Source organism: Euprymna scolopes, chromosome 27, assembly GCF_053919585.1.
Source record: "Euprymna scolopes isolate OS-2025 chromosome 27, ASM5391958v1, whole genome shotgun sequence".
In the NCBI taxonomy this organism is placed as follows: domain Eukaryota; kingdom Metazoa; phylum Mollusca; class Cephalopoda; order Sepiida; family Sepiolidae; genus Euprymna; species Euprymna scolopes.
In genome coordinates this window covers 69612480-69637532 of record NC_136508.1, presented here as the reverse complement: position 1 = coordinate 69637532, position 25053 = coordinate 69612480, and the positions used below count along the sequence as shown (strand labels likewise).

At 32.3% G+C, this 25053-nt stretch overlaps 1 protein-coding gene across 1 annotated transcript in view; it reads right to left on the bottom strand.

Moving 5' to 3' along the window:
* The window catches only part of LOC145248713 (carboxypeptidase inhibitor SmCI-like), a 94609-nt gene that overhangs the window by 50146 nt on the left and 19410 nt on the right, over positions 1-25053 (bottom strand). Inside the window, exon 4 of the mRNA XM_080110365.1 lies at positions 16176-16461. Coding sequence (XP_079966491.1) covers positions 16176-16461 — 286 coding nt within the window. The remainder of the gene's footprint in view (positions 1-16175; positions 16462-25053) is intronic.

Here is a 25053-nt window from a genome sequence, read left to right as displayed (position 1 = left end):
GTTAAAAACAGTGCAGTAATAATAATGATAATAATAAAGGCAGTCGTAACACTACTTCTACCACTACCTCCAACATCACCACCATGTTTACCAATAATAATAATGTAAATACTGTTAATAATAAATTATTAGGGGTGTGAGAATAGCAGGAAATGGGGTTGAGGAGTGATGGATTAGTGGACTCGTATAAAACAAAGTAAAATAGCGAATATATATATACACACACGCATATACGCATACACATACATATATCTGTATTAGAAAAAAAAATACACTATAATAAGCCGGGAATGCGTAAGAGTTCGGTGAACAACAGGTCCTTGGGTTAAAATTTAAGGATTGCTTCACTAGGAACGGTAGTTTCAAGAGTCCACCTTAAAACTTTAAATTTCTTGAAGTTCGATTATAAATGCCATCAAATTTATATTTATATAGACAGGCCAGGCCTAGAAAGTTGAATACATACTTTCTCGTTTATGAATACGAGGTACAGGTTCATCGAATCGCCATAACTACTTTATGTGGTAGTTTTAATCTCCAAGAGCTCCAGAAGTATAGTTTATAGCAGTCCTTGAAATTTTCATATTTCTCCAAATATTTTTTGGGGGGGAGTCTTCTGTGGATGTTTTAGTTTGTTAATTCTTATTAATCCTAATTTGGTTGGCACTTACTTAAAGGGACGGTTCATCAAGAATTTGTTCACGTTAGACTTGAAGACAACCATCTCGTAGTCAGTTGGAAAGCAGGAAAACGGAACAGAGTTCCACAGGCGTGCGTTTCTAAGAAAGAAACTTTGTTAATTGAATCTACGTTTAGGTTTAGGCACAGATAAAGATACTCCACTAGACTAGATTAAGTGATGTTCTGAAATATAGTTAGACAAAATTATAAGTTAACTAAAAACGGTTTTCCTATATAAAACTTGTAACAGAAGATCTCGCTTGAGGTCTGCCCATTACACGTATCGTTTCTGTTGGTCATATATTGTTTTTATTTATGTATTAATTTATGTGTTCACCATCACGATCGTCATAAACATCAGAGAGACCTGGCGTCCTTAAAATGGTTTTCCTGTATGGACTTTTAACATAACAGGGATTTGATAGGGTTTGGCATAAAAGTCCAATTAATATATATATATATATATATATATATATATATATATATATATATATGTATATATGTGTGTGTGTGTGTGTATATATATATATATATATATATATATATATATATATATATATATATATATAAGTAGTAGCGTGCGTGGGTGTGTGTGTGTCTGTTTGTGTGTACAACTCCCATGATAAAAGAAATATATGACAGTTTTAGACGATTTCTATGAAACGAAATCGCGCATTAAATTTTTGCGTCAATTCTATATATAGTATTTTTCAAACGAAATCTGCACTGAATGAGTGACCTTATTTGCATATTACATTAAAGAAAATCTATTTTTATAATTAACTCCATCTTCTTTATTCCTTATTGTAACAGAATCGTTTTATACTATTTATAAACATCATTTAAAATTTATTTATAAAGATTTTTTTAATTAAATTTATATATTTTTTTAATTTACTTGCAATGATTAATATCTGAAAAGAGTTGCGATTACAAACTAAAGTCTCATATCAAACTATGATTTATTTCCGTTAAAGCTAATACTTCCGCTTTTTGTTTAAAAACAGCGGCCAATTTTTTTTTTTTTTTTTTTTTTTTTTTTTTGCAATTGAGTTTTTACCAATATTTGAATAAAGAATTTTAGACGAGTTGTAGTAGCAATATATCTTGATCTTAATCTTGAAAGTGGTCCAGAACTGTTCCATTCTGGGAAATTATTTTATCCGTCTAAAGCACATATTTCTAGTTTCTTTTTTATATAAAATTTGAATTTGTCATTTTTAAAATTTAACAGCTATGTATTATTAAAACATCATTTAAAATTTATTTATAAAGATTTTTTTTAATTAAATTTATATATTTTTTTAATTTACTTGCAATGATTAATATCTGAAAAGAGTTGCGATTACAAACTAAAGTCTCATATCAAACTATGATTTATTTCCGTTGAAGCTAATACGTTAAAGCGGGCGTTTGGTGGTGTATGTCAAGCAAAAAAAAAAGTGGTAGTAGGAAGGCAGGCTCGAACCCGTACCGCAAAGGAGGAAAAGAACTGGAAAAAACCTGACACCTTTGCTGTTACGAAAATCGCCCATTTGAAGGTGAAGATATTAATGTTTTCCGGCAATTTTTTTATATTTGTCGTCTGAAAAGTCGAACATCAAAACGACACTGATCCTGTTAAAATACATAGATACATACATACATACAAACATACATACATACATATATACATACATATATACATACATACGTATAATTGATAAAAGATCGTTGTTGACATTTATTTTTGAAAGTTTATCCTTGTCAATAATTTGCGTGAGTAAATTAGGATTAAAACTAAAGTTATAATAAAAATAAACAATAAGATTTCCGATAAGAATTTCAAAGTCGATTAAATTTCACGAATCGAGTTATATATTATTATTTTGTGTAAAGAAAATGACAGGAATAGCAGTAAGTTTTAAATAGCAGCTTAATTCATATTTCAATCATGAATTACGATGTAAATCACAAAAAATTGAAAAGGAAAAACAAAATGATTTTCTGAAAATAAATAAATAAAATAACCACTTCATCAAATTATGTGATTTTTTGGAATATGACGTTTTAGTTTCGTGTCGGGGATGTTCTTTGTACATCGTAATGTTTTTTCTAAAATATTTAAATTTTTTATTTTATTGTTAAATACGTGGCACTTTTGATTTTCACAACAAATATTATCATTGCAACGCAGGAATTGTAAAAATGTAAAATTGTTAAAATAAAAAAAGCGTAATTCATGGATTAATCTTTGTAAATTACTAAAAATCGGAAAAAAGGAAATGATTTATGTGATAGAAAAATTACCCACATACTCAAAGTTACCTGACTATTGGAATGTTACGTTTTCGTTCTGTGTCGGGTAGGTACATCATAAAGCTTTTTTCTGAATTATTATTATTAGTAGTAGTAGTAGTAGTAGTAGTAGTAGTAGTAGTAGTATTGGCTCACATGGAGCTTTCACACAAGTCGGAAAACCTGTGGTGTTCTCTGGAAGCTGAGTGACAACAAGTCTCCCCAGACGTCCAGCTCTCTCTCCACCTCCTTCGGTAGCATTTGCAAATTAATTTGCAGCGTCGCAACACCCGCTTACCATTAACTTCTCTTATTATTATTATTATTATTATTATTATTATTATTATTATTATTATCATCATTATTATCATTATTATTAATATTATTATTATTATTATTATATGTATTTATTTCGTGAAGTACGTTGAAATATGGAGTGTCACGAAAAGTTGTAATTGCAACGCAGGAAAAAATGTGTACATTGTGGAATTTAGGGGAGGGGGTCAATTTCCTAAACGTCCGCCTAAATTTCTATTTAAATTTATTTATTAACAAAATAATTTTATAAACTACTACTAGGAAGACGAAAATCTATAAAAACAATATATATATAGTAAGTTATGAAAATGCATATGACATATATATTTCCATATGATGAGAATAATAGAAATACTATTCCGACAAAATAGAGAAATAAAAATCGAGGTATGTGTTCATCAACGTTTCGTCTTTATTTCGAGATTCATCCAGAAGAATTCTCGAAATAAAGACGAAACGTTGATGAACACATAACTCGGTTTGTTCCTTTTTATTTCTCTATATTGCAATATATATTTTTATGACTTACTACCTATGTATTGAGCACTATTGAAGTAAATAGTGAAAATATACGTATAAAATTGAATCTTCGAAAAGAAAACCTATACGATGTTATTGGAGGTTGTATCTTTGATAGAGCAAGTAATATGTTAAACGGTCGCGTTTCCCGGGAAGAGTAACATTAATGTTTTGATATACTATTTTTTCCAAGATAATCTACTCGGAATTGCCCGGGATTTTTAAATATCGTAACCACTTAAATTTATTATTATTTTATTTCTTAAGAAGGGTATTTACAATCAAATTTCGTTACGTTTTGTTATACAATTTTATCCAAGAAAATCTGTGCGGCGTTATTGGAGGTCGTATCTTGGATAGTTAAGTATGTTACAAGGCCGCGTTTCCCAAGAAGATTAACATTAATATTTTTTTTTTCGGAATTGCCCGGGATAAAAAGGTACATGGCAGGTGTATTCAACCCCAACTTCATTGTTTTTTAGAAAGCCCTGATAGTATATACCGGGTAAGGCAATGTAATTTTTAACGGATAACTAAGCGCAACTCCGGGGATTTTATAAGATGATCGCTTAAAAATCCAACATATCCTATTTTGATGAAATATATTTCATATGTGTAAAAGTTTTTTGAAAAGACAAGGTAAATGCAACAGAATCTCTGCATTATCCTCTGAGTGTTTAATATCTACATGCCGTCACCCTTAAATATACATGGTAATAGAACTTCTTAAAACTTCAAATACGCACGCCCGAATGCTGATTACTGATTGGTTAATCGTGTTGACTTATTCCGGCAACTTACTAGAAATTGCCGGAAGATGCCGAGGTATCTTGAGTCAGGTTCTGTATTAGTACATATTTTGTTGGTTTTACGGTATAATACACAAATATGGGTTGTTTAATGCTAAAGAAACTTGTTAAATAGAATCTTATAAATAATATATATGAAGATGAAGGGCTACTAACTGGGATCATACCTACCGGAGACTCTTTGGAGAGTTGGGACGCAAGATGTTTGTTCAAATAACATTCAAACTTCTGCATGTTAGTAAATCAGGGAAGCAAGAAATAGGAAGAGTATTCTAAAGTCTAGCAGTTTGTATGAAGAAACTGTCAGAGAGTACAGGGCTTCCAGGCATCTAGGAACCTTTGTAGCACTATTTCTTAGGTGTCACTGTCAGTGTAGTAAAACAGATATTTTTGCTGAGTGGTGAGGCCTATCGCGTAAGCGTTAAGATATACATTTCCCATGATCCCATTTTTACAGAACACTCCCTCTTTTCTTTTTTTTTTTTTTTTTTCGACTGACAGGCATGCAGTAAACACACATAATTTGGTGTCTCCGTTGGGAGAAGAAGACTTTTCCCCACTCTTTAACTGTGCCAAAACCAAAACGTAGATTCCATGAGCAAAGCTTCTTTCTTAGAAGTGAACGCCAGTGGAACTCTCTTCCGTCTGCCTGTTTCCTACCTGACTACAGCATAACACAAACAAATTCCTGATGAACCGCCCCCTTAAGTAAGACACTTTATCAAATCTCCAATACTAACGATTACTACGATATTATCCCATTGATTACTGTACACGCAATAACCCTTATCCCCGAGTGGCTTCCGGGCCTTGATAAGTGGTGACTTCCATGTAAAATATATATATATATATATATATATATATTCGCAGAAAACATTATTTCTAGGATTAAAATAACATTAGTTCCAGAAAATGCTTAATAGCGTTGGCTTTTTCAGGCTGCATTGGTGGTTTGTGTTTTTTTTTTTTTTTTTTTTTTGGTTTTTTTAACAGCATATCACTAATGGCTTATTAAATATCGAATAAAACTGTCAAATATAATTTTATTATGAAGATCTTTTTTTTTTCATATTTCAATAATAAATTTCTCTCTAAGAATATATTAAATGACTTTTAAAAACATTAACTTTTTGTACCTTAACCATACTGTAATATTGTCTATATATGTTCATATATTTACGGGCATATATGAATGTGCCTATTTTCTGTTTGACTTGTGATATATCCATTTGAATTCTATATGTGATCTTCTAGTGATGAGTGTATAAACAGGACATATAACATTTATAACAAACATCTTTACAATAATAAGGGACGGATACAGTTCTATCGGGGGGGGGGGGGTAATATCGGCCAATGGAGAAACATAGCTTATCCATCTGATAATTTGATGATTGGGGCTAAAGGCGGCTAGATTGAATAGATGTCAGCTCTAATACATGATCAAGTTACTTGAATTGATATGTTTTAAATAAAAGCTTAAAAATAAAGCTGTAGTGACGTTTTCTTTAGGGCAACATTTTTATCGTTCCACCCTGTCGTATCTAGTTGGGATGCAAATTTAATAAAGAGAAATGAGGTTCGTAGTTTAAGAATCAGATTGTGTAATATGGTTTGTGATGAACGTATAGGTGTTAAGGTCTCGCTGATTTAGTTTCTAGCCGAAGTAAGAGCCACTATTCCTAAAACATCACAGATCGCAACTCACGGTCTACGTTTAGGCTTCGTTTTCGAGTGGCCTCGTTACCTCTCTGCATGGGGTTTCCAGTCGATGACCTGACTCTGCTGGGGGTGCGACATTGTTACTACATAGTTGTTCCATAAATAACACTGTAATTATATATTTATTTTTATTGGAATCCTTTAAAGATGAGTAATGTGTGTATTCATTTATTTATTTGCGAACTGTTATTCTCATGTTCATTGTAGTTGTTCGGGCCCGTTGCTCAGTGGATAAAGGCGTTGAATCTCTACAGTTCCGTCTGCGCATTGTCTGAAGATATCGGTTTCAATCCGCTTTTTGATCTTTTATTTTAATCTTTTTGTTATTTTCTTTAAATGTTTTTGATCTTTTCATTTTTATTTTAATCTTTTATATCATTTTTTTTTCTTTTAATCTCTCCTTTCTTTTTTATTTTTTATTTTTATTTTAAACTTTTTCATCTTTTTCTTTTCTTAAATCTTTTCTTTCTTTTATATAATTTTCTTTTATTTTAACCTGTTTTATCTTTTTATTTTTATTTTAATCTTTTCTTTCTTTTTTATCTTTTTTCTTTGTTTTTAATCTGTTTAATCTTTTACTTCTTATTTTAATCTTTTCTTTCTTTTTTATCTTTTTTGTGTAACCTTTTAATCTTTTTATTTTCATTTTAATCTTTTCTTTCTTTTTATCTTTTTTTTTTGTTTAACCTTTTTCATCTTTTTATTTTATTAGATTTCATTTTAATCTTTTCGTTCTTCTTTATTTTTTTATTTTTATTTTAACCTTTTTCATCTTTTTATTTTTATTTTAATCTTTTCTATATTTTTTAACTTTTGACTTATTCATCTTTTTCTTTTTATTTTAATCTTTTCTTTCTTTTTATCTTTTCTCTTTTTATTTTAATCTTTTTCATCTTTTTCTTTTATTTTAATCTTTTCCATCTTTTTCTTTTTATTTTAAGCTTATCTTTCTTTTATATCTTTTTTCTTTTTTTTACCTTTTTCATCTTTTTATTTTCATTTTAACTATTATTCCTTTTTTATCTTTTTTCTTTTTATTTTAATCTTTTCTTTATTTTTATCTTTTTTTATTTTTATGTTTTTCATCTTTTTATTTTTATTTACATCTTTTCTTTCTGTTTTACCTTTTACTTTTTTTAATCTTTTTAATCTTTCTCTTTTAATGTTTTCTTTCTTTTTTATCTTTTTTTCTTTTTTTAATCTTTTTCATCATTTTCTTTTTATTTTAATGTTTTCTTTCGTTTTTATCTTTTTGCTTTTTATTTTAATCTTTTCTTTCTTTTCTATCTTTTTTTCTTTTTATATTAACCTTTTTCATCTTTTTGTTTTCATTTTAGTCATTTCTTTCATTTTTATCTTTTTTATTTTAACCTTTGTCATCTTTTTATTTTCATTTTAATCTTTTCTTTCGTTTTTATCTTTTTTCTTTCTATTTCAACTTTTCCATTTTTTCTTTTTATTTTAATCTTTTCTTTCATTTTTCCTTTTGTATTTTAACCCTTTTCATCTTTTTATTTTCATTTGAATCTTTTCTTTGGTTTTTATCTTTTTTCTTTTTTTTTTAACCTATCTCATCGTTTTCTTTTTATTTTAATGTTTTCTTTCTGTATTTCCTTTTTTCTTTTTATTTTAACCTTTTTCATCTTTTTTATTTTTATTTTAGTCTTTTCTTTCTTTTTATCTTTTTTCTTTTAATTTTTACCTTTTTCATCTTTTTATTTTATTATTTAAGTGTATTAATTTCCTATTCGTCTTTTTAGGTTTGCCTATAATGCGGGAAAGGGGCGATTCGAACGGTTCAATACAGCGGCTGTTGTTGAAACATGAATAACTTCAAGACCCTCAAAAAGTGCCGGAAGGTCTGTGAGAGCAGGTGTCTGCTGCCAGCGAAAACGGGTCCCTGTAAAGCCATGATGCGACGTTACTTCTTCAACGCGACAACCAAAACCTGTTAAATGTTTATATACGGCGGATGTAGCTCCAACGCTAACAATTGTCAAACTAAGAAAGCATGTGAAGCTATCTGCCTTTTCTCATATATGCGAGGTTGATGTAATTTCGATTTCATGTACATTTCAGTATTTTTTTAATAGAATGTATACGTTATTTTATAAATGAATACAGCGATAATTCATTATATATTTGATACTACCTATGTACAATAAAAATTTAATAATTTTACTGTGTTTTATTATTTACACATGGATGGTGGTCTAGTGCTTAACAAAACGCACTGACGATCTGGGTGTTCCAAGTTCGTTCCAGAAAAATCACGTTCACTTTAGATGTTGGCAACCTTCAATTCGTCCCTCCCTTTCAATTAAGAATTCTTACTAGAAAAATATCGGAAAACTATGCCAGTAATAGGATCACCGAATTCATATGACGATGATGATGATTGACACACTGTCTATATTCCAACGCGTTTTCTTCGTCAATCTGTATAATGTTGATGATGATAACCCTATAGAAAGTGGCCAAGAAAAAATATATAACAAATAAATGCTACCAAAGTTAACCTAGGTTACTCTTCTACCTACCTGTGTATGTTTTTCGTGCTTAAACTTATTTTAAATGGCTATTAAGTTTGAAACGTGCTTAAGTTAAACCGACAACAAGATAGAGGAAATGAGTTCAGCGTCTTAAATAGTATCGATAATCACTCAAAGCCCAAAACTAAAACATTTATTTGGAGTTTCATGTGTATTTTGTTTTAACGTCGGCTTGCATAAAACGTGCAACCAGAGGTTCATTCAACAATAAATATTTGGTCAGTCGTGATTATCTTTTAAGCATCAGAATATCTCTTCAGCAAATGGTGAATTGACAGCATTATAACAGATGACTGAATGATTATTTCTTTTCGCGACAGAGAGCGTGAATATTGCTTTCTCGATATATCCGCACGCAAGACAAGGCATTCTTGGAATTCGTTAAAAGAATTGAAAAGATGTTTCGTTGCTTTGGTTTGGTTGGTTTGTTTTTGGCATATGAACCCTTTTTCGGTTAATATCGATTCAGATCATTTTGGTAAAAATGAACTGCTATCATCAAAACATTATTGGTCCTCCGATGAATTCACCTTTGTCCGTTCGTTCGTTCGTCCGTTCGTCTGTCCGCAATTTTCTCAATAACCACGTCTTGGAATATTTTGAAATTTTACATAAACATTAAACATGATATGAGTAAAAAAGTAATAGAACGGATTTTCTGGGAAAACTCCGGTTGCCCTCCTAAGGGTGCCATTCTGGTTAAAATGGCTAAAATTGACATTTTGTGCTTATTAAGAAAATGATGGCTGGGATTTTTATAAATCTTTCTTAACAGTCGTAACTAACTGATTTCTATATAATTTTGTTTGTCTATATTTCACGATAATACTTGGGTGTGCCCCACGTGCTCTTTTAGAGCTAATAAAAAACACTCCATTTTTGGAACTATTTTACCATATTTGTCCAACATTTTCTGTGTATATCTATTTAGCGGTTTTGCATGGTATTGAACTAAAATTCACGTATGTATAGACCTTGAGGAATTTTGGGCCTTAATGGAGGAGGGCAAATGATGACTTAGTCATTTCTTTTTTTGAGTGATGCAGATCACTGTGCACTCACGGGGGAGATTAGCAAGACTTGTGTCCCGACGTTGCTTGAGTTGTATATAAAAGATTTAATTATTAGGTTGGTGCAAAAATAATATCGTTTTTTCACATATGTTAATTTTATATATGATTTCTGAATTAATTCATTGATAGATATAGCAATATTATATATAATTTTAAAGCGTGTTTTTCTCATCTATCGAATTGTGTTATTTGTTACCGTTTTTAATCCGTTCATTGATTTTTTTTTTTTTTTTTTTGCAGGCTTTTCGACAGCATGGACAAAATTCAAATCCACACGATTGTTAAAACTAGGCCGAATATCTGCCGAGACAGCTCGTCATATCAATGATGCGTTTGGCCTGGGGACCGCTAACGAACGTGTGGCACAAAGGTGGTTCCAGAAATTTCTGAATGGTGACGAGAGCCTCGGAGTTGAAGACGGTCGTCACCGGCCGACTACGATTGATAACAGACATTTGAAAGCCTTAATTGAAGCCGATCCTCGAAGTTGCCTCTGACCACGAGCTCGACCACCCAACAGTCGTTCGCCATTAAAGCAATAGGAAAGTCAAAAAAGTTGGATAAATGGGTGCCGTATGAATTAAACGATGATCCAAAAAATTGTCGTTATGAGGTTACTTCTGCGCTCCCTCTGCGCAACAAAAACGTTCCATTTCTTGAGCGGATTGTGACGTATGATGAGAAGTGGATCCTCTACGACAACCGACGACATTCGGTACAACGGTTGGTAGCTGGAGAAGCTCCACAACACTCCCTGAAGCCGGAAGTGCACGAAAAAGGGTATGGTTAGTGTTTGGTGATCTGAGGCCGGTCTTATCCATTACAGCTTCTTGAATCTTGGCGAAACTATTACGGCGGAGAAGTATTGCCGACAAATTGACAAAATGCACCAGAAGTTCCAACGTATGTGCCCGAGATTGGTCAATATGCAGGCATCAATTCTCCTCCATGACAACTCTCGTCCGCGTGTTGCTCATCTAACCCTGCAGAAGCTGAACGAATTGGGCTACATCATCCTCCATATTCACCGGACCGCTCGCCCACCGATTATCAGTTTTTCAAGCATCTCGACAACTTCATGCGCGATAAATGCTTCAAAAGCCGATATTATGCCGAATCGGCCTTTAATGACTTCATCGTTTTCAGAACTCCGGATTTCTATGCTGATGGGATAAATAATTTTAATAGAAGATGAGAATTGGAAATGAAAGAGAAAGGGAAAGGGGGGAAAATGAGATGAGTACAAAGAAGACAAAAAGTTAAAACTGTCAGAGTTTAACGTACTTTTATTAATGCCGCGTTCATTTATTTATCGTTATATATATATGCATGCGTGTGTGCGTCAATATCTATATATCTATAAAAGTGAAAACCTCTGTCTGTCTGCCTGTCTGTCTGTGTCTCTGTACATTTCCCTACACAATATCTCTGTCAATTTTCGGTCTAGAGACTCAATGTTTGACATAAAAGGTATTGAGATTTGGGAAAGTCTTTTTAATCGGTTTCCGGGCAGAAATCTGGCTGTTAAAGGGTCAATGTTCAACGATTTGACCACTAAATTCTCTACCAAACTTCTCCGAAAATTTTGGGTCTAAACACTTGAAATTTTAAATGTAGATTACTTGGATACGGATCAAACTATTAATTTTATTTGAACCCAAAACGATAAATGTTAAGGGGTAAAAATCGGGGTCAAAGTTTTAAAAAATTGACCTCTGCGGTCTCTACCAAATTACTCAGCCAATTTCTGGTCTAAACATTTTAAATTTTACATAAAGGATAATCAGAGATAGGGCAAGTTTTTTAATTGATTTGGGTCAAAAATTTGAGCTGCCAAGGGGTCAAAGTTCAAAAGATTTTACCGTTGCTGTTTCTAGCAAACTACTCAGCCAATTTTTGGTCTAGACATTTGAAATTTTACATAAAGGGTATTCAGACATGCGGCAAGCATTTTAATCAGGTTTGGGGCGAGAATTTGTCTGCCAAAAGGTCAAAGTTGAAATAGTTGACCTTTGCAGATTCTACGAAATTCCTCCGCCAATTTTGTGTCTAAAGACTTGAAAATTTGGATGTAGGTAACTTGGATATGGTTAAAACTTGGATAGGAGTAAAACTTTTATATTTTGATTTGAGACCAAAATAATAAATATTAAGGGAACAAAATTGGGGTCAAAGTTTAAAAAAATTACCTCTACGGTCTCTACGATATTACCTAGACAATTGTTGGTCTAAATATTTGAAATCTTTAAGTGTATTCGCGCGTATGGCAAGTTATGAACAGTACATAGGGCCGAGCAAAGCCGGGCGGAATTGCTAGTAGACAGATAAATAAATAAATAATAGCATGAATTGTGTCACAGCGTTGTCTATGTTGTATATAAAAGAATGATTTAACTATAAAAATATCCGAAAAATTATCCTAAAAGGAAAAAAATTTTCCTAGGATAAAATTACGTGCGAAAACTATATTCAATATTTTGGATACATCTTTTGCTGCTCCCCTCTCCAAGCAAATTTAAAATAAACCTAAATGTTAGGTTAGTTTCTGCTTAGGTTACGGTAAAAAATAAACTATATATATATATATATATATATATATATATATATATATATATATACTAGCATAGATACCCAGCGTTGCCAGGGTCGACATGATGTTCGGTTTGGACACACCTGTTATACTAAAGATTTTGAGCAGTTTTTCATTATTATATGTTAATTCATCGTTACCCCAACAAAACATTAAAAATAAAAGAACGGATGAAAACACGAAAATGAACCCCCCCCAAAAAAAAAAAAAAACACAAAGGTAGTAAATTCTCCACCACATCTTTCGGCAGTAGGGATACAAAGAGAAACTATATCCGGATATTGAGCACCTTTTTATGACTATATACGTTTTAGCGAATTTCTTTAATGCTATCTCAGTCTAGAAAGATTGTACTTACGGTGGGTTGCAACGAAAACCAACTGTAACTAATTCAGTTTTTAAAAATACCAAAGAAGAACTTGTGTTTACCGAAATACACATTTTTTATATTATAAAAATGATGAGATATGACTAATTGTGTTATCAAAAGAACAACAAATTAGATGCTACGATTTCAAAAGTGTGGGAAAAAAATAAAAAAATAAAACTGGTAAATAAATGTAAATGAAAGATTTTTTTTGTTTTTGTTTATAGTTAAATTGTTTTTTCATAGTTAAATAGGATCGTTTGTTTATTTTGAAATAAAAATCTGCTGGACCACAACGTTAATTGCGAAATCACGTTGCAAATTATTTTAATGAAACTAATTCCAAAAATAATGCTTGAAAGTTTCTGTGAATTATTTTAGTACGAAAAAGGAAACAAACACCCCAAATAAAAAGTTGGCAACCAGGGGCAATAACTCAAATCGGTTTATAAAAATCGCTGTCAGTAAAAAAAATTAAATTAAATATGTTATCGATATAAATCAAATTTAAATAACAAATTTAAAACAATTCTCTCACTATATACAATAACTACCATACCGCTATTTAATAAAATGGATTTTCCATCATATGATATGCAAATGAGATCACCTCATAATCGTATATTTTGCAAGAATCATACTATATATAGAAATAAATGAAATAATAAAGAAAATGACCTTTTGTATATATTAATCAAATTGTGAACAAACAAAAAACAGAAAGGAATACGAATTTATATATATATATATATATATATATATATATATATATATATATATATATATATATAAATTCGTATTCCTTCCTGTTTTTTTGTTTTTTTTTGTTTGTGGTAAAGTGGTGGCGGGTGTCTATTTAAATAGACATTCCGACGAGTTATTTACGGGCGTCGATTCCATGGTCGAGTGGGAGAACCGCCAACTGTCAACACGACGGTCCTACGTTCAATCCTTGGCTTGGGAGAGATGCTAGTCTAGCGGCACTGACGAGTTGTGATACAACGAAACAGGACTGTATGTCGATGAATACAAATATATATATATATATATATATATATATATATATATATATATATATATATATATATATATATATATATATATATATATATATATATTAGTTCGTAATGGTGTTCCGGCAACTTGCTGCAAGGTACCTTCCTTAACCTTTATGTCAAGTACATGGTTGCCGTAGCGAATGGTGACATCTGAAGTGTGTGCGATACGATGTTGTGTTTCGTGGATCACCTAACACACTTTGTAACTGAGGCTGGCTCAATCTTAATAAGCAAAAATGTATACTCCTATCCGAGTTCTGCCAACAAAGCCGCCAACAACGATATACAGTTTACATTAGTTCTAAATTTAATCTGTAGATTGGATTTTAGAATAATATTTCTAAATATTAAAATGATTTTGATGTGCTTTCATAGATGATGTAATGTAATAAAAAGGCACAGTCGTTATTAGCTCATGAATAAATAAATGAATAATAAATAATTCAATAATAATTTTTTTTATATTTAGCTAAATGTTCATTCTTTTTTTTTCAACTGTGAAGTGTATTTATTCCATAGGTCCTTTCGGGTGTATATCCCATCATCAGTGGAGAAAAAGATCCGTTCTCTAGGCTGTCAATTGTTACGTCGTTTTTTTGTTTAGATTTTTAATAAAAAAACGCTCAAAGTTTAAATAATTCCGTTATCTATTCAGAGGAAGTAATACTATTTGTTATTTTTTTTTTTTTTTTTACTTATCTGTAGATTTTCTGATCAAGGGGGCGTAATTCCAAATTGTTAGCCATCGATATGTGCTGGGCATTGATTATGTAACGATTCCGATGTGAACAAGATTGTTGGTATTTGTGAGCGATAATGCTGACACCATTTCTTCCTACTTTCCTTACGGCCCTGTCGGTGGGGTATTAGAATACGCCGACTGCCCCCCTACAGAGGGTAGAAGTCCTGGATATGACCTTAAACTATATCCAGTGGTAAGGCCCCAGCTTGTGGGCTTTGGGGAGTGTGGAACCACCCTTTAATTACCATTGCTCCCAAGTCCACTCTGACCCGGAGTGGTAGTACCTGTTAGGGTCCCAACTATGGGTTAAATAGAAATCGACGTGAAAACAACAAATATATTCTATTGAAAGAAATTTTCTTCAAAATCTTTGGATTCGCATTAAATAACCCGAAAAGGGTTGATATGCCGTAAAACAAAAACAACCAACCAACCTACTTCCCTTACTTCCTCTCTCTCATAATTATATATATATGTATGTATATAATATGTACGTATATATATATATGTATGTATATATATGTATGTATATAATATGTATATGTATATATATATGTATGTATATATATATGTGTATAACTATATATATATGCATGTATATATATATTTATGTATACATATATACGGATATATATATGTGTATATATATGTGTGTGTATATATATATATATATATATATATATATATATATATATATATATATATATATACTGCTCTTTCGTGATATATTTTATATTTCTCTTTTATACCAACGATTAACTCTTGATCAGTTTGTTGGCGAAAGTAGCCCCTAGGGTTTTACCGTGTATTATTTTCCAAGCGCTTGAGAGAGAGAGAGGGGATTGAGCTCCTTTAAGTAATAAAAACTGAAAATAAAAGGCACTTTCGATGAGACATACATGTCTAGAAGTTATACTTTTTTTCTAAACAAAACACAACAAATGAAATTAATACAAATACGATCTTTATTCTAAAAAGCATACTGTTATTAAGAGATATCATATATAAAATGATTAACCGTTGTGTTGTTGATTGTAAGCATCGTTAATTATATCGCATGATGAAATTTTATTCCAATAGCCAAATTGCAATCAGATCATATATATATATATATATATATATATATATATATATATATATATATATATATATATATATATATATATTCCAAGCGCTAAAGAGAGAGAGAGAGAGAGAGAGAGAGAGAGATAGAGAGAGAGAGAGGGAGGGAGAGGGAGAGAGAGAGCTCCTGTAAGTAATTAAAACTGAAAATAAAAGGCACTTTCGATGAGATATACATGTCTAGAAATTATTCTTTTTTTTTAAATAAGACACAACAAATGAAATTAATACAAATACGATCTTTATTCTAAAAAGCATACCGTTATTAAGAGATATCACATATAAAATGATTAATTATATCGCATGATGAAATTTTATTCCAATAGCCAAATTGCAATCAGATCATTGTGGTGGATTCGTGATGACGCACTGAGCTTCACAATCTTTCTTTGATTCAAAATTATTGGCATTGCCTTCGCATCCTCCATAGATGAATTCTTTACACTCCCTGGTAACCTTGTTGTAGTAGTATCGTTGAAAATGGGCCATGCACTTACCCTTCTTCATTGGCAACAAGCAGTTGTTGCACATATTCTTACACGCATCTAAAGTCTTGAAGTTGTTTTTGTTTCTTTCACATCCGCCATAAATAAACTGTTCGCATTTATTAGTCGTCGTGTTGAAAGCATATCTAGAGAAAAAGAATGAAATACAAAGTTTATATACAATATGTAGATTTACTTAAAATAAAAATTATTTTAAAATATAAGCATATGTTTTTCATGTTATTTTTATGCTTCGATGTTGAGAGGCATTAGATATTCATTATATATATATATATATATATATATATATATATATATCCAGGTTAAAAATATCCAAAATAAAATCCCCTGAATTTAACGAAGTTGTTTCTGGTAATCCTAACACGTATTTCCAAAGACCCATAATAAAAAAATTAATGTTTAAAAAACCTTCCAAAAAAGAGGCTATAGTTATCAGATGATATTTTTTTATATTGAAACAGTAGATTTCTTGTCGCGGCCAATGGTAATTTTGTTTAACTAAATTGAATAAATTCATTAGATACGTATGTATACATATATTATATATGTACATCAGTTTTAACCGGATATAAGATACTTTTTCTGCGATCACTACAGCTCTCTTATATCCGGGTCCACCTTATATCTGAGGTTCTTATATTCGGGTTACACTGTACATTAACACAGGCTCTAATGTGGGACCAGAGAAAATCTCGCTTATATCCGTTGTTCTCATATTCGGGTCTCTTATATACGAAAGAGAGACAGAGAGAGGGAAAGAGAAAGATAGAGAAGAAGAAGAAGAAGAAGAAGAAGAAGAAGAAGTGTAACCCGGATATAAGAGACTTCTTACCCGGTCATTACAGCTCTCTTATATCTAGGTATACCTTATATCTAGGTTATATATATATATATGGAGAGAGAAAAGAAGAAGAAGAAGAAGAAGAAGAAGAAGAAGAAGAAGAAGAAGAAGAAGAAGAAGCCCTTATCAGGATAAAAATAAATTCTACAGATAGAGGAGCGAATAATAGGACTAACTGGAATAACCGCCATGAGGAACATGAGAATTAATCTCTAACCGAGATTTTATGAGAGACAACAATAACAGGAGAAGCATTAACACGGAACTGGAGAATAGAAGATAGTTTACCACAACCATTTTTTCGAGACATTAATGTTTTAGCTGATATTTACCCCTTCCAGTAATTGGCTAATGGGACAACTGATTTGAATAAATAATGACAAATATCATTTGTATAACCGGTTATTTATAGCCAGGTGTGATAAGAACGCGTCAAGTGACTGAATCACTATATAAAATATAACTTGTTTCTTTGAATTTTTGTAACATAGCTCGTCTCGTCTTGACACGGGAAGAGGACAACTACTAACTCTGATCGGTTTAATACTACCATTCTTTACCTGAAATTCTTTACAATATTTTTGACTGGATTGATACTGCTGAATTTTGTTTGCATCAACGGCATTTAATATTCGCAATTGGATAATATTCATTTTCCTATGGTAGAGGTTTTTCTTTACTATCCGTTTTTGTATCGTTTTTTTTTTCGTTTTTTTTTCATTACATGAATGGCTCTCCACTCAAAACCCGGCGATAATGATTAACTACATCGACTACTTGTTAACAACGAAGCGTTTCCGGATTTAGCCGACTTGCCTTGTTTTTTTTTTTGTTTTTTTTACATAGCCCATGAATTCAAGATGGCGTTCACTTTTACATTATTCAATATTTTCGAGTAGAAAAAAATAGGTCGTGATTTTTTTTTTATTCATCTAATACGTTTGCCTACTTAATATAGACAGGAACAAATATAATGCAGATCAGTAAGCAGGTTTCTTGTCTTATTAATTCAAAGTGGCGAAGGTTTAAATAAAGGCTATTCAATCGAAAAGAGGGGATGACTTTCGAAAGTATCGGCGAAAAAAGTGACACATCCTTGTAGAAAAGTGCTGAGTTGAGGATTTTTAGTCAATTTTTTAAATATTTGTCGTCCGAATGTCGAGCTTCAAAGTGATACCGATCGTATGAAAATCCGTCGCCTTTGTTGAAAGTTTTATACAGACATACAAACATGCATGATGATTGATGAGTGCAACGTCTTCTCAGGCGAGTGTCACTCCCTCAGACACATAAAGTCCATGAGCCAAAAAATGACTTCCATCGCCACAGGACCATTTTAATAGACAAATGGCTGAGGCATTATCTAGACACAGATGATGTTACAGAGTCTTAGCTTTGTACGACAGTTAAGTCTCTCTCTCTCTCTCTCTCTCTCTCTCTCCCTCTCTCTCTCTCTTTCTCTCTCTCTCTCTCTCTGTTCAAAATGTTGAGATTCAGCAACAAGCAAGAGCAAGATATGCAGCAACAAGTTAAACCGCAAACCAGCTTAATGTGGGTACTGGTCTCCCGCTTTATGATTTGCTTCTCCTAGAAAGGTTGCCTTCACCACGGCTTACGGGAGGCCTTCCACTCCACCACACACACACACACACACACACACACACAAACACACACTGTGCTAGTTGGCCGTTGACCTCGAAAAAAGGTTCATTCGCCCCTTTGAAGGTCTTGTTTTTAATCCTTCAGGGCGACTAACAACACTCCTCAACAAACAAGTCTGGTGGGGGGAATCAGTTTAGTCGCCGGTGACACGACTATGAGGCAGGTAGTACTGGGTTACATGCTACCAGTAGCATATGACATGACCTGACATATACAAACATACATACATACATACATTTAAACAGACAGGTGAGATTTATATTATAGATTAATAATAAATAGCCTTATTTTATATGGAGTAAGTAGGGAATATATGTACGTATATATATATATATATATATATATATATATATATATATATATATATATATATATATATATATAACTCGTTTTCATTATTATTTGAAAAATATGTATCAATACAAAGTTTGGTTAAAAAGTTTGTTTCTTTGTTCTTTGCTTTTTTGGGAAGCGTGTTTTTTTTTTGTTTTGTTTTTTTCGCGATATTTGTTTATAGAGCCAGTTAAGTCAATCAGTACTTCTTCTCTACTTGGTCCCATTTTCTGCGCAAATAAGTTGTTTCCTTAACAAATCTCGGGACGTCGTAAATATCATCAAAAAACAATATCTTAAAAAAATAAAATAAATGGAGAGGTAGAGTCACATTGGTACGGGCAAGGAGCCCGTCATGATGATGATGATGATGATGATGATGATGATGATGGTGGTGGTGGTGGGAGAAGGAAGCGCTCTATGTAAAAGGATGTCGACACCTACCTGGAAGAAGTGAAAAACTTAATGTCGTCTACCGTCCTGACGTATATACACAATTATTATTTGTATTGAAGTTAAGCAACATTGAGTCAGGTCAATACCATATGGGTGATAATTTGAGAATACTAGACGCTTTATGTACGAGGATGTCGACATCTGCTTGCAAGAACTGATAAAAATTAATGTCGTCTACTCCCCTGACGTGCATAAACTATATATATAGCATGGCTCGACCTAATCAGCGCCAGATAGGTAACCATTTGTGGAATACCAGGCACTGTATGTAGGGGGACGTCGACATCTGCCGGTAAGAAATTAATGTGGTTATCTCACCTGACCGGGATATATATGCTAACTGAGGACTGCTTGTGAATTTTATATTCTAGTGTAACTTCTTCCTTTGAAATAAGCTGACTGAACACAGCTTCGGTTTTAATAAAATTTATATGCAGATCATATGTAACATAGAATAATTTGGGCTAATTTTAGGATAACTAATGAATTTTTTTTTTTTCGAATTTCCTTTAAGCTAATTATTAAGAGGCATCCGTAACTCATATCTGACAATGTGAACAATACGATAGTTCATGACAACATTGCGAATCCAAAGCATTATTAATCGATGAAAGAGTTGAGGAGTGTATAGCCCACTCGCGTTGATACATCGATTCTCATTATATCACCAAGGTTAAGCGATGTTTAACTTGTGAATACGAGGCGCTGTATGTATGCAGGAGGAGATTGGTACATTTGGCAGCTCCTACATCCCACCTGGCTTCCAGCTGTCTCGACCTAGTCCTGCTGCTGGATCAGGTTGTTTGGGACGATAATGAGGCTTGATCTGCGAAACCCCGCTTTATTTGAACAAACCATCAGCATCAGTCATCCAGCATCCCTCGAATGATCAGATCGTCTCCATCGTTCCGACGGATGATTTTTTTTTCAATCGACGAATTAAAACTTATGCTTCTTACTATGCGGCTGTGGACCGCGTGTGAACATAATATTCTCATGAAACTTCTTCCTAGATGAGAAACCAGGTCAATCCGCCTAGTGTTAATGCCTCTTGCATATTGTACTATGAGGGCCGAAAAACATTGTTCCATGTTTTGCAAGTACTTTCGACTGAAATTAAACTATAAATTGCCACTTAGTTTAAACTCAGCAGACATTAAAATGTGTGTGTGTGTGTGTGTGTGTGTGTGTGTGTGTGTGTGTGTGTGTGTGTGTGCGCGCATTTCCCTGCTCGCAAAAAAAATCCCTGCTCGCAAAAAAAATCGAACAAAAACGCACATACGGATACTGTATACATCAGTTTAACGAAAACACAAGACCGATCATAAGAAGAGCAGAAAAAAAAACTAAAAGAAACGAATAATTAAACAGAGATACAACGCGCTGTAATCACTTTTGCCTAATCTATATATCTATAAAAGTGAACGTACCTCTGTGTGTGTGTGTGTGTGTGTGTGTGTGTGTGTGTGTGTGTGTGTGTGTGTGTGTGTGTGTGTGCGCGCGCGCGCATTTCCCTGCTCAATAACTCTCTCGATTTTTAGTCTAAAGACTAGAAATTTGATATACAGGGTACTGAGATTTTGGAAAATTTTTGTAATCCGTTTTCGGTCAGAAAATTTCCTGTTAAGGGGTCAAAGTTCAACGATTTGACTTTTGAGAACTCTGCCAAACTCGTCCGACAATTTTGGGTCTAAACACTTGAAATTTTAGATATACGTTCCTTTGACATGGATCTAACTTAATAACTTGATTTGAGCCCCAAAAAATAAATTTTAATAGGGATCAAAGTTAAAAATATTTGACCTCTTCGGTCTCTACCAAATTACTTAAACAATTTCTGGTCTAAACATTTGAATTTTTACATAAAGAGTATTCAGAGATAGAGCAAGCTTTTTAATCGGTCTTGGTTGAAAATGTTTAGTTACCAATATATAAATATATGTATGCATGTATGTTTGCATATCTGCCTAAAACTTTCGACAGAGGCGACGGATTTTACCAAGATCAGTATCATTGTGAAGGTCGACATTTCAGATGACAAATATCGAAAATTGGCTAAAAACATTAATATCTTCACCTTCAATTGGGCATTTTTACACAGGGGGGGTCGCTTATTTCGCCGATATTTTTTAAAGTTATCCTCTCCTTTCGATTGTCTAGCCTAAACTTAGACCTACGTCACTTCCGGTTTGGCGTTCCTTTCCTCCTTCACGGTACGGGTTCGAGCCTGCCTTCCTACTACCATATATTTTTTTTTTTTTTTGCTCAACATACACATCCAAAAACCCGGGCAACGCCGGGCTAAAATGCTAGTAATATATATATATATATATATATATATATATATATATATATATATATAAGTGAACGTGTTTGTGTGTGTGTGTCTGCGTACATTTTCCAATGCAATAGCTCCGTCACTTTTCGGTCTACAAATTAGGAATTTGATATATAATCCGTTTTCGGCCAGAAAATTTCCTGTTAAGGGGGTAAAGTTCAACGATTTGACTTTTGAGAATTTTGGCAAACTCCTCCGACAATTTTGGGTCCAACCACTATAAATTTTAGATATAGGTTCCTTGGACAGGGATCTAACTTAATAACTTGATTTGCGCCCAAAACACAATAAATGTTAGGGGGTCATAATAAGGGGTAAAAAAAAGTTTTAAAATATTGACGCTTTTTTTTTTTTTTTTTTTGCTCAACATACACCTCCAAACACCCGAGCAACGCTGGGCTGAAATGCTAGCATATATATATATATATATATATATATATATATATATATATATATAGTCATTCACAAACGGGTCGTTTCGCTACATTACAACTCTTCAGTACGGTCGGTCTAGCAACCACTAGGATTGAAACCCGACTGCCTAGGTGGAAATCGGCGCTTCTAACCGTTACGCAATTTGGCGGCTGTTAAGATAGGTATGCGAAATTACAATGTTTAAACATTGTCTAAACGCGTAAGCTGTATTTGTTTCCACAAAGAGCATTGCTTTATACGAAAGCGGCAGTTTGTTATTTCACTCACCAATATGCTCAACCCAAGATAGGGAGCATTTATAGTCATCCACTTAAAGACTGTTTCGATATATCACAGCTCTTCAGTGTGTTTGAAAACACATTAAAACAAGAATTTAGATTAGACTAGCGGGGCTACTCAGGACCGTATAAACAATGAAAAAATTGAATTTGGTTTTGTAATATATTTGTTATTCTTATGAGAGAGGAATTTTGTATGTTTATGTATCATTTGCTATTTCGAGCAAAAGAATATTTTACCTACATAAGACAGGTATTACACATGAAATAATTGTATCTTACCTAGGGTAGGTAATTTACAGCATGTATATGCAAGGATGGGTAATATACAACACATTTATCTTATCAAATCCCAACGCTGCCAGGTATTTTGCTAATATATATTCTTACCTATTTCATTCAATCCCAGGCAACGCTGGGTGTTTTGCTAGTATATGTCTCAATCAATCTCATTAAATCTTGGGCGACGCAAGGTATTCTGTTAGTATATATTTCAATAAATCTAATTAAATCCAAGGCAACGCCAAGTATTCTTCTAGTATATATTTACATCCATCTCATTACATCCCAGATGACCGTGTATTCTGCTTGCATACATTTGCATGTATCTCAATGAATTCAGGGTGACTCCGGGTAATCTGTAAGTATATATGTGGACGTATCTCGTTGAATCCCATAATTCTTGGATTGTTACAAATTTCGACAATTTAACCCACATTATTGCTCACCTGTCTTAAATAATAACTTTGAGACATTGTCTTGGCTGGTCTTTCATTACAAACACATCGTCCAAATAACTCACATTTCATCATTTTTCATAATTTTTTGATATGTTGCTAATTTCAACAAACATTTAACATGATTTCACTTACATTATCGCCTCCACTCTTACTAAAATAAAAACGTTGATACATAGGCTATGGTATGTTACTAATTTCGACTATCACTTTTCATGAGTAAATCCACATTATCGCCACCTTCTATCACTAAAATAATAACTTTTAGACATTGTATGGCTGGTTATTTCATTACAAACCCACAAACAAAGTAACTCACATTATATCATTTTTTAATAATTCTTGGATATGTTACTAATTTCGAAAATTATTTTTAATGAAGCAACCCTAATAAGCGCCCCCTCTTACTAAAATAATAACTTTCATAAATTTTCTGGTATGTCTACTTCATTACGAATACACCAATCAAATAACTCACATTTCATCATTTTTCATAATTTTTTGATGTGTGGCTAATTTCAACCGTCATTTTTTCTGAGTTCAATCACATAATCCCTCTCCTCTTACTAAAATAATACCTTTGAGACATGTCTGGGCTGTTTATTTCATTAAAAACATATCAATAAAATACCTCACATTTCATCATTTTTCATAATTCTTGGATATGTTATGAATTTCGACAATCAACTTAAATGAGTGCGCACATATAATCGCCCAATTCTTACTAAAATCATACATTTGCTACATTTACTAAGCTGTTTATTTCATTATAAACACACCAACCAAATAACTAAAACTTCATTTTTCATAATTCTTTGATATGTTACTAATTTCGACAATAATTTTTCATGAGATAATCCACATTATCGCCACCTCCTATTACAAAAATAATAACTTTTAGACATTGTATGTCTGTTTTTTTTTTCATTACAAACACACCTATCAAGTTACTCACATTTGATCATTTTTCATAATTCTTGGATATGTTAATAATTTCGATAATTATTTTTAATGAAGTAAACCAAATAGTCGCCCTCTTCTTTAACCGACACGATCCCCTTCCTCTTACAAAAACAATAACTTTGATACATCTTCTAGTTTGTCTATTTCATTACGAACACACTAATAAAATAACACACATTTAATCATTTTTCATAATTCTTGGATATGTTGCTAATTTCGACAATCGTTTTTCATTATTTAACCCACATAATCCCCTCTCCTCTTGCTAAAATAATAACTTTGAGCCATTATCTCTGGTTATTTCATGATAAACACACCAATTAAATAACTCACATTTTATCAATTTTCATAATTCTTAGATATGTTACTAATTTTGACAATAGTTTTTCATTATTTAACACACATAATCTCCTCTCCTCTTGCTAAACAATAACTTTGAGACACTGTCTTGCTGGTTATTTCATCATAAACACACCAATCAAATAACTCACATTTTATCATTTTTCATAATTCTTGGATATGTTACTAATTTCGGCAATCATTTTTCATAATCGCCCCTCTCTTACTAAAGTAACAATCATGCGACAATGTCTGGGGTGTCTATTTAATTACAAACACCCAAATAAACTTACTAACGTTTCAGCATTTTTCATAATTCTTGGATATGTTACTAA